The sequence below is a fragment of the Raphanus sativus genome, chromosome 9, assembly GCF_000801105.2.
Source record: "Raphanus sativus cultivar WK10039 chromosome 9, ASM80110v3, whole genome shotgun sequence".
NCBI lineage: Eukaryota > Viridiplantae > Streptophyta > Magnoliopsida > Brassicales > Brassicaceae > Raphanus > Raphanus sativus.
In genome coordinates this window covers 3,108,189-3,118,410 of record NC_079519.1, presented here as the reverse complement: position 1 = coordinate 3,118,410, position 10,222 = coordinate 3,108,189, and the positions used below count along the sequence as shown (strand labels likewise).

Sequence of the window (10,222 nt, the reverse complement as noted above, 5' to 3'; positions counted from 1 at the left end):
CAGTATTGACATTAGCATATCAGAGCCTAGGAGTCGTATACGGAGACTTGAGCATCTCTCCTCTCTACGTATTCAAAAGCACCTTCGCCGAAGACATCGAGCACTCCGAGTCCAACGAAGAGATCTTCGGCGTCTTGTCCTTCATCTTCTGGACCATCACCCTCGTCCCTCTCTTCAAATACGTCTTCATCGTCCTCAGGGCTGACGACAACGGCGAAGGTGGCACCTTCGCCCTCTACTCCCTCCTCTGCCGCCACGCCCGCGTCAACCCGCTCCCGAGCTGCCAGCTGGCCGACGAGAACCTCGCCGAGTACAAGACCGGGTCGTCTCCCCCGTCGGATGAGATGTGCCCTCCGTCGGGTTTCGCGGCGAGGTTGAAGTCCACGCTCGAGAAACAGAGAGTGCTGCAGAAGGTTTTGCTCGTCCTGGCTTTGGTCGGGACTTGTATGGTGATTGGCGATGGTGTCCTAACGCCTGCCATTTCCGGTTATTATTTTCTCTGTTTCCTTCTTGTTTGCTCTCCGACAAAGACATGATTTTTGTTTTGTTTCTACTGTTTATTTTGTGTCTGTTACAGTTTTTTCTGCAGTATCAGGTGTTGAGCTTTCAACTGCCAAGGAGCATCACAAGTGTGAGTTCCTTTTTTTTTATTTTATTTTCTTGATTAATTAGTTTCATAGACTCTTTTATAAATTTGTGTTTTGATTTATTTTCTTGATTAATTAGTTTCATAGACTCTTTTTATATTTGTGTGTTTTGTTTTATTTTCTTGATTAATTAGTTTCATAGACTCTTTTTAAATTTATGTGTTTTGTTTTGTTATGTTGCAGATATAGAAGTACCTGCTGCTTGTGTGATTCTGATAGCTTTGTTTGCGCTTCAGCACTACGGTACACACAGGGTGGGGTTCTTGTTCGCCCCGGTGATTCTCTTGTGGCTTATGTGCATCAGCTCCATCGGTGTTTACAATATTTTCCGTTGGAACCCTCATGTCTACCAAGCCCTCTCTCCTTATTACATGTACAAGTTCCTCAAGAAAACTCAGAGCAGAGGCTGGATGTCTCTCGGTGGGATCTTGCTTTGCATCACAGGCTCGGAAGCAATGTTTGCTGATCTCGGTCACTTCTCTCAGCTCTCAATCAAGGTATGTTCAAGAAACCGCTAGACCGTAACTAGACGCTTTATAGAGGATTATAAGTTTAGTATTGAAGGATGTTATTACTCTTGTGTGCAGATTGCTTTTACATCACTTGTGTACCCGTCTTTGATACTGGCATACATGGGACAAGCAGCTTATCTCTCTCAGCATCATGTCATCGACACCAATTACAACATTGGGTTCTATGTATCTGTACCAGAGAAGCTGAGATGGCCTGTTCTTGTGATCGCTATACTCGCTGCTGTTGTTGGAAGCCAAGCCATCATCACCGGAACGTTCTCCATCATCAAACAGTGCTCTGCTTTGGGATGCTTCCCTAAAGTGAAGATCGTTCATACGTCGTCGAAAATCCACGGTCAGATATACATCCCTGAGATCAACTGGCTCTTGATGGTCCTCTGTTTAGCCGTCACCATCGGGTTCAGAGATACCAAGCGGTTGGGTAATGCTTCAGGTAATGTGTATATGATATGACTTCTACACCTGCTTCAGGTAGTTTTGAGACCGTTGCTAAGTAATGTTTCTTTTTATAGGTTTGGCGGTTATAACCGTTATGCTGGTGACGACATGTCTCATGTCGTTAGTGATCGTACTCTGCTGGCACAAGAACATCCTCTTCGCGGTCGCGTTCGTCGTGTTCTTCGGCACCATCGAGTCGCTCTACTTCACGGCAAGCCTCATCAAGTTCCTCGAAGGCGCGTGGGTCCCGGTCGCGCTCTCCCTGTGCTTCCTTGCGGCGATGTGCACGTGGCACTACGGGACGCTCAAGCGTTACGAGTTCGACGTGCAGAACAAAGTCTCTGTCAACTGGCTCCTCGGCCTGGGACAGACGCTCGGGATCAAACGCGTCCGCGGAGTCGGGCTCATACACACCGAGCTTGTCTCCGGCGTTCCGGCGATCTTTTCTCATTTCGTAACCAACCTCCCTGCCTTCCACCAAGTGCTTGTTTTCCTCTGCGTAAAATCTGTTCCGGTCCCGCATGTCCGTCCAGAAGAAAGGTTCCTTGTCGGACGTGTGGGGCCGAAACAGTACCGGATGTACCGGTGCATTGTGCGGTACGGGTACCGCGATGTCCACAAAGACGACATCGAGTTCGAAGGCGATCTTGTGTGTAGCATCGCGGAGTTTGTCCGGTCTGAAGCCGCAACCGCGGTCGAGGAGACTAATGATGATGATGATGAGAGAATGTCGGTGGTCGGGACGTGTTCGACGTACATGCAAGGGGTCGAGGATCACGACGGGAGCGATCTTGACGACCCGGATAAGCCCGGGACGTCAGAGATTCGATCTCCAAAGGTGAAGAAGAAGAAGAAGAGTAAGGTTAAAAAGAAAGTGAGATTTGTTGTGCCGGAGACTCCGAAGATAGAGAAGGAGACGAGGGAGGAGTTGATGGAGCTAACGGAGGCGCGTGAGGGAGGCGTGGCTTATATAATGGGAAACGCATATATGAGAGCGAAGCATGGTTCAGGGTTGGTGAAGAGATTGGCTATTAACGTTGTATACGAGTTTCTTAGGAGGAACACTAGAGGTCCAAGAACCGCACTTACCTCGCCTCATGCGTCGACGTTAGAAGTTGGAATGATCTACCATGTTTAAAAGGGGTATATTCGTCTTTTGATATTTTGTACATGATTTTGGTGTGTTAATTTGAAAAGTGAAATAGATTGTAGCTCAAGAAATTTTGTATTGTGGAGGTTTTGCTAAAGGTTAAACTCACACTTCGAGTCGCATAGAGTAATTTTTTGACATAAAGAAATACCTTTGGTACAAATCATTTGGTGTATGTGTATACCATATTGTAATACATTGTTCCAGATTTTTGATAAGAGAATACTGAACAGAGTAATATCATCTAATAGTCTATTTGTTTCGGCCATTGCAGACCGGGTGACCACTCCAGTAGTTCCGTTGACACAAAACGCCTTTGATTGGAAGCGTTATATCTGGTCATCTAACTACAACTCTTCTTATGAAAAGCAATCAACGGAGCCTTCCCTCTTCGGTTTATTCGGTTTTATACCAAAAACATAATTATTTAATTTAAGATTATATTATATGAATTTTATAATCATGTTGTCAACAGAGTTATTTATTATAAAAAATTATATGTTTAAATAAAAGAACAAAAAATAAAAATACTTTTACCATCTGATAAAATAATCAAATTTAGAATTAAAATCAAAACTCGAAATTTTGAAATAAAAATAGAAAACAAAACAAAAGCATAAAAGAAAAGTTTATATACTCTTTCATATTTAGTTTTCATCATATTCATGCTTTTTCTATTGAACACGAAACTATGTTCGATTATAGATAAGAAAAAAGTTATGAAGAAATTTCACTAATTGTTGTCCATTAAATTTACAATCTTGACTTCAATTTAATTAATATTAAAATAAAGCAAAAAGATTAAAAAACTAAGAAAATAAGAAATCTAGTATGGTAATAATTATTAGCAAAAAGTTAACTTATATAACAAATATATTTTCATGCGTCATTATAAAATATATACATATTACATGTTTCTATTTTTGATCGCTTTTGTTCGGTTTATTCAGTTATAAAACAAACCATATCCAAATTCTATAGTTTTTATAAAATTATATTCATTCGGTTCGTATGGTATATACCAAAACTAAACTATATTGTCTATTTCGGTGCGGTTCAGTATGGTTCGGTTTACCATATTGAACAGCCTAATATACATGTAAATGTATTAAAATTAAAGAAAAGAAACAAATTCGGGAAATAAAACAACAGTGTATTTGTACAACATTTTGTAAAGGGAATAAAATCTGTGAAAATAGGTAAACTAAATTTTTTTTTTTTTGAAAAAGAGATATTAAAATCTTATACTAGTAAAGTGTCATAAAATCGTCCCTCGTCTGCTCGCTCTCATCGTCGTTTCAAATTGCAGGGTGTCTCGCCTTTCCTCTGTTTCTGTACTCCTCTTCCAAGTCCAAGTCGAACGATGGCGGATGATCATCCCAGGGACGAGGCTTATATCTTAGCCGTCATCGAGAAGCGCATCAGGCTCTTCGAGGAGTTCCAAGCGAAGCAGCTCGCGGAGATTCAGTCTCGGCCGCACGACCAGATCAAGTAAAGTATATACTCGCGTAGCTACTAGGGTTAAAGTAGTGTTTTTTTATTTTAAACATACGTGTGAACTTAACTACTAGGGTTACAATTGGAGATGGTGGAGACGTGAAAGAAGGGAAGAGATGGGAGACGACTCCAACAGAAATCGCGAGGCAAATCTCTGCGGAATTGGCGAACTCAGCGCTTGTTTCTTCGGTAAACAATGTCCTGTGGGACATGAATAGGCCACTGGAAGCTGATTGTTCGCTTGAGTTTTTCAGTTTCGACAGCGACAAAGGCCGTGATACTTTCTGGCGTTCTACCGCTCACATTGTAAAAACACACACTTTCACTCTCATCTGATTCTTGCAAAACAAAAAAGTAAAGTTTGACCTATCTTTTTGCTGCAGGTTCTCCAACAGGAGTATGGTTGTAAGCTCTGCATTGGCCCCTGCAAACCTAGAGATGAGGTAAGACTAAGACCAGCAATATTTGTGCTTGTGCTTGTCTCTGATGCTATTGATTTGCATATACAGGGTTTCTTCTACGATGCATTCTATGCCGATCTGGGCTTAAACGAGCAACACTTTCCCCATACTCAACCAGGGGCTGCTCCAGTACTGCTTCTTTGTGATATCTTTATTTGATAACTCTCTATATATTTATATCTGCTTCTTTTACAAAGCTTTTCACTGAGTTTATACCTCTGACATCTCAGGAAGGGCATCCATTTGAAAGGATTGAAGTGACCAGGGGTCAGGCACTTGAGATGTTTTCTGATGATAATACTTTTCAGGTCTGTCCTTCTCATTGAACTTGCTCCCTTCTGTTTCTGACATTGGATTTTGTTGTTTCGGCCATTTTCTTCTACAGGCTGAACTCCTCACCGAGGACAAAACCACCGTCTACAGGTGTGGTCCTTTGGTTGATCTCTGTAGTGGACCACATATACCAAATACTTCCTTTGTGAAAGCTTTCAAGTGTTTGAATGTGAGATTCCTACTCTATATCTACAAAGCTACAATTTCTTTTCTTTTCTTTTACTCACTAGTCTTTTGTCTCCCGCTCAGTTTCTTTCGGTGCTATTAGGCCAACATCACCAACTTTTCTTTTGTCACCCACTCAGGTTCTTTCTGTGTGCTAATATACAATTTCGCCTTTGCTAGCTCATCTTTTTTCCTTGAACTAACAATATATATGTATGTAAGAGATTCAGCCCTGGGAGTTGGTTCTTCGAGAAACATGGCACTCGCGTATATAATAAGCTGATGCATTTCATCCGGGAGGAATATCGGAAAAGGGGCTACGAAGAGGTTTTTCCCTTTTCTCATCATTTCACCCTTTTCTTTTTAGCAGACTTGATGACCCCGGCACAGGGGTTGCTAGATTAACACTGAGTTTGGCCAGGTCATTTCACCAAATATTTACAACATGAAACTCTGGGAAACATCTGGGCATGCTGCAAACTACAAGGAAAATATGTTCACGTTTGATGTAAGTGTGCATGCTGTCTCAACTTTCTTCTTGGCCCTGCCGCTTTGAAGATATGCCATTTTAACAGAATGACTTTCTCTATTTTTCCTTGCACAGATTGATAAACAGGAGTTCGGGCTCAAACCTATGAACTGCCCTGGTCACTGCTTGATGTTCCAACACAGGCTTCGCTCGTGCAAAGGTGCCCTATGTTCCTCTAGTGCTGCTTGATTAGATATAGGAATAAATCTTACTCTTTAAGTTATATCATTTTTCTTTGCTGACACCTTCCTTTAATGGTATGGTATGTAGAATTACCCATTAGACTGGCCGACTTTGGAGTGTTACATCGAAATGAGGCAAGTGGAGCTCTTAGTGACTTGACCTGTGCCCGACGGTTCCAGCAGGTACTTTTTTTTTTTTTTTGCATTTGAACTTCTTCTTGTTTTGACGGGGTGTGAAAATTATATTATATAATCAAGAGGCGAAAACAATACAAAGAAAGATAACATGATCGTAGTGTACCTTAAACTTTGTTTGGAGCTTTACTTGATCAGGGTAAATTTCTTGCTCTCTAAGTTAGAGCCTATTTGTAACATAACATTTGGCAATTTCTTATCTTTTTTTCTTTTCAGGATGATGCACACATATTCTGTACAAAGGATCAGGTTTGAGATTATTTGCTTCCTATATAGCAACGTTGGACTTCCTTATCCTCCCAGCGCTCCTTGTTAGAAGTATTCTGTCTTTTCGCAGGTTAGTGGAGAATTGAAACGTGCATTGGAGTTCGTTGACTATGTTTACACAAAATTTGGGTTTACCTATGACCTAAAGCTCTCAACGGTAAGGATATTTGGAGATTTCTTGTACCAAATTTTGATTCTTAGATGGTCCGGTCTCCCACACTGTGTGCATGTTGTTTTCAATTTCAGAGACCAGACAAGTACATTGGAGACGTAACAACATGGGATAGAGCAGAAAGGGACCTTGAAGAAGCACTAGAAGATTTTGGAAAGCCGTTCCTTGTATGTGTACTACTTTCTGATGTTTCTACTCAAGCTTGTTATTCAAAGACTATATATGCATTCACTCTGGAGGTGTGATGTACTCTGCAGGTGAACAGAGGAGCCGGGGCATTCTATGGTCCGAAGATAGACATAACAATATCTGATGCAATGAAAAGCTACGTCCAGTGTGCTACTTTACAAGTTAGGGTCCCAAAATCTTTTAGTTTTTTCTTACAATCTTGCTATGTGAGTTTGATTTGATCCATGTTTGCTTCACTTCATCTTGATTTTCAACTTCCTGCCCTCTTCGAGCTGGAATACACAGCTATGGCTGAAGGGAATTCGGATACACCTGTGATGATACATAGAGCGGTGTTAGGATCTGTTGAGCGTATGTTTACCACATTGTTGGAGCATTACAAAGGAAAATGGCCCTTCTGGCTTAGTCCGCGCCAGGCCATAGTATGCTCGCTGTCAAAGGATTATGATGAATACGCTGAAAAGGTTCTACATTCGTGACTTTTCACTCCTCCTTATGAGCACTTGCAGTTTACTTGGAGAATCTTATCTCTGTCTTTTACTTTGCATTTATTCAAACAGGTGAGAGAACAAATTCACGAAGCTGGGTACTATGCTGATGTTGACATAATAGACAGAAACATCAGCAAGAAGGTAACTTGTACACAATTGAGGTTTATGTTGTGGTATTTTCGGCTAGGTTTGCACTTGGTGGGCAAGAAATTGTGTCTTTTGACGTGGATTTAGTGTCACACTAAGCAAACAATTTCAGTGACCCATCTTAGACATAATGCTAAGAAGCAGTGTTATTTGTTTTGTGGTTTTGAGTGATGATTGATCATCAGTGTGGTTGTGGTGTAGGTGCGAGAAGCTCAGGTTCTGAAGTACAACTACATACTGGTTGTGGGTGCTGAAGAAACTACAAGGGGACTTGTTAGTCTTAGAACCCAGTGTTGCTCATTCCTGTGTCCATACAAGCCTCTTCTGACAAAGTTAGATTCTTTTGTTTTCAGGTGACTGTTCGTCGAAGAAACGAAGACCGTTCGAAGTTCCCAGTGATGAGCGTCGGGAATCTGCTGGATGAATTGGAACTCAAGACGGCCAACTTTCTCTGAGAACCATAGATGGGAGCAGTAGCAGTTTCCTAAGTACGATGGGAACCAAAATCCCATTGGTATGAACACAAATTTCGAGTTCATTTTCATTTGAAAAACATATGTGTGTTTTGTTATTTAAGGATTACTAGATTAGCGCGGGATCGTTTATTTTAAAATTATATTAAAATTATTAAGTATTTACCTTATTTAATATTTTAATAGATTTATATTTGTTTATAGTCAATTTCAATAATATTGTTTTCTTTCTTTATCAAAACTATTACTATTATTATTATTACTATTATTATTATTACTAGGTAATGAACCCACACGATATCGCGTGGAACTCATTTCTTATAAATAAATAATCATTATTTAATTTATATTTTATAGAAAAATTAATTTTATTTTCAAATAAATTTTTCATGTCAAAACGTATGAAAATATTTATTTATAGATAATATTAAAAATGTATATTTTATAGTTTGAAATTACAACTAAAATAAAAATACATCAATACTAATAAAATTATACATTTTTATTAATTTAGGTAAGTTACTCTAAAATTTTAAATTATATCACTTTATAATAAATAAAAGATCTTTTTTTAAACATTAAAATAGTTTTAAATAAAAATATATTGTTTACTGGGATATGTGTAAGCTAATTTAATTTAGTTAGTATTACAAAATTATGAGTTATGTGTAATATGAAAAAATAAAGAGACATATTTGTATAAAATTTAAATATTAACTTATACACAACTCTTGAAACAAATAATAAAAAGACACATCTTAATATATAATGAAAAACATAATTTTAACAAGAAATAAAATTCCTAAAAAATACACAATTTTTTCAACACTGTTTGGGATTTTTTCATGTAAAAAATTATGAGATGCAAATTTCATGTATAAAACTTAAGAATTTTAAATTTTCATATCAATACACTGATTTTTAGACATAAAAAAATTACAAATATTTATGAAATATTAATAATAGATATTAGCATAATAAAATGAAAATACATAAATATTTGTATAAAAAATTAAGACATGCAACCTTCCATATATATGAATAGTCACATATTTTTTAATTTAAAGGTGATTATTTTGAAATAATAATTATATGAATATTCGCAACTTTTCAAGTCAAATAGTCATATGTTTTCAATTTAAAGGTAGTTATTTTGAAATGGTACATATACGAATAGTCACAACTTTTCATTTAAATAAGTACATCTTTTTAATTTAAATATTAACTAATATACAAATCTAAAAATAAATAATAAAAGGACACATCTTAATATATAATGAAAAGACATAATTCTTAACAAAAAATAAAATTGCTATCAAATTCTGAAGATTAGTTGTTAAGTTAATCAAAATCTCTACTGTTTCTCAAAAGATGAGCTTACTATCACCATAGTTAATTCTCTATCAATAGATAAAATTCTAAAGATCCTGTGCAATTATACAATTCAAAAAACTTAAAATCTCCTAAAGTTGCTTAAAACAACCAGTGGGCAGAGTAATGACGATCACATAAAGTTCATAAAATTTTGAAAATTCTGTGCAGTTATGTATTTTAAAAACTCTAAAATCTCCCAAAATTGCACGAAACAAACCAGTAGATAGGGTAATGACGTTTAAATACAATTTAGAAACGTCTCAAGACATTTCAAAGATGTCTCGTGACATTCCACAATCTTATGTGCAATGTCCACATATGTCTTAATGTCCACATATGTCTTAGGATATTAAGTTTTTTTTCGAGCGTCAAACGACCACTCTTCAGTAAAACTACCATAACTTTTGACTAAGAACCCCAACTGACCTTAAACTAGTGGCATTGGAAAGCTTATCAAAATCTCTACCGTTTCTGAAAAGATGAGCTTAATTTCACCATAGCTAGTTCTCTATCAATAGATAAAATTCTGAAAATTATGTGCAATTATACATTTCAAAAAATTAAAAATCTCCTAAAGTTGCTTAAAATGTACCAGTGGGCAGAGATAATGACGTTCACATACAGTTCAGAAATGTCACAGGACATTGTACAACTGTCTCTGGAAGTCCACAGATGTTTTAGAATAGTAATTTACCTCTTCAAGCGTCAAACGACCACACTTCATTAAAACTATCATAACTTTTTACCGAGGACATTCCAAGAGAGTCCTATGACATTCCAAGAAAGTCCTATGACATTCTAAAGAAGTCTTATGACATTCCAAAGATGTCTGGTAACATTCCACAACCTTATGTGCAATGTCCACAGATGTCTTAGGATATTAAGTTTATTCCTCGTGCGTCAAACAAACACTCTTCTGTAAAACTACCATAACTTTTAACTAAGAACCCCGATTGACCTCAATGGTGGCATTGGAAAG

At 37.7% G+C, this 10,222-nt stretch overlaps 2 protein-coding genes across 2 annotated transcripts; both read left to right on the top strand.

Moving 5' to 3' along the window:
• Positions 1-2: 2 nt before the first annotated feature.
• LOC130499830 (potassium transporter 6) lies at positions 3-2,878 on the top strand (the record flags this gene model as incomplete). Its single annotated transcript, XM_056994261.1, has 5 exons — positions 3-486; positions 578-631; positions 831-1,144; positions 1,235-1,613; positions 1,693-2,878. Coding segments are annotated over 5 exons (2,295 nt in total), but the record flags the coding sequence as incomplete, so codon positions are not given.
• Positions 2,879-4,022: 1,144 nt separating this feature from the next.
• LOC108835992 (probable threonine--tRNA ligase, cytoplasmic) lies at positions 4,023-8,070 on the top strand. The gene is given in 19 exon segments (XM_056995488.1): positions 4,023-4,259; positions 4,340-4,571; positions 4,649-4,708; positions 4,775-4,855; positions 4,957-5,034; positions 5,112-5,283; positions 5,286-5,364; positions 5,455-5,551; positions 5,646-5,732; positions 5,829-5,913; positions 6,024-6,118; positions 6,347-6,379; positions 6,468-6,554; positions 6,644-6,736; positions 6,827-6,919; positions 7,001-7,222; positions 7,319-7,390; positions 7,598-7,669; positions 7,750-8,070. Coding segments are annotated over 19 exon segments (1,968 nt in total). The 5' UTR covers positions 4,023-4,131; the 3' UTR covers positions 7,852-8,070.
• The last annotated feature ends 2,152 nt before the right edge of the window (positions 8,071-10,222 follow it).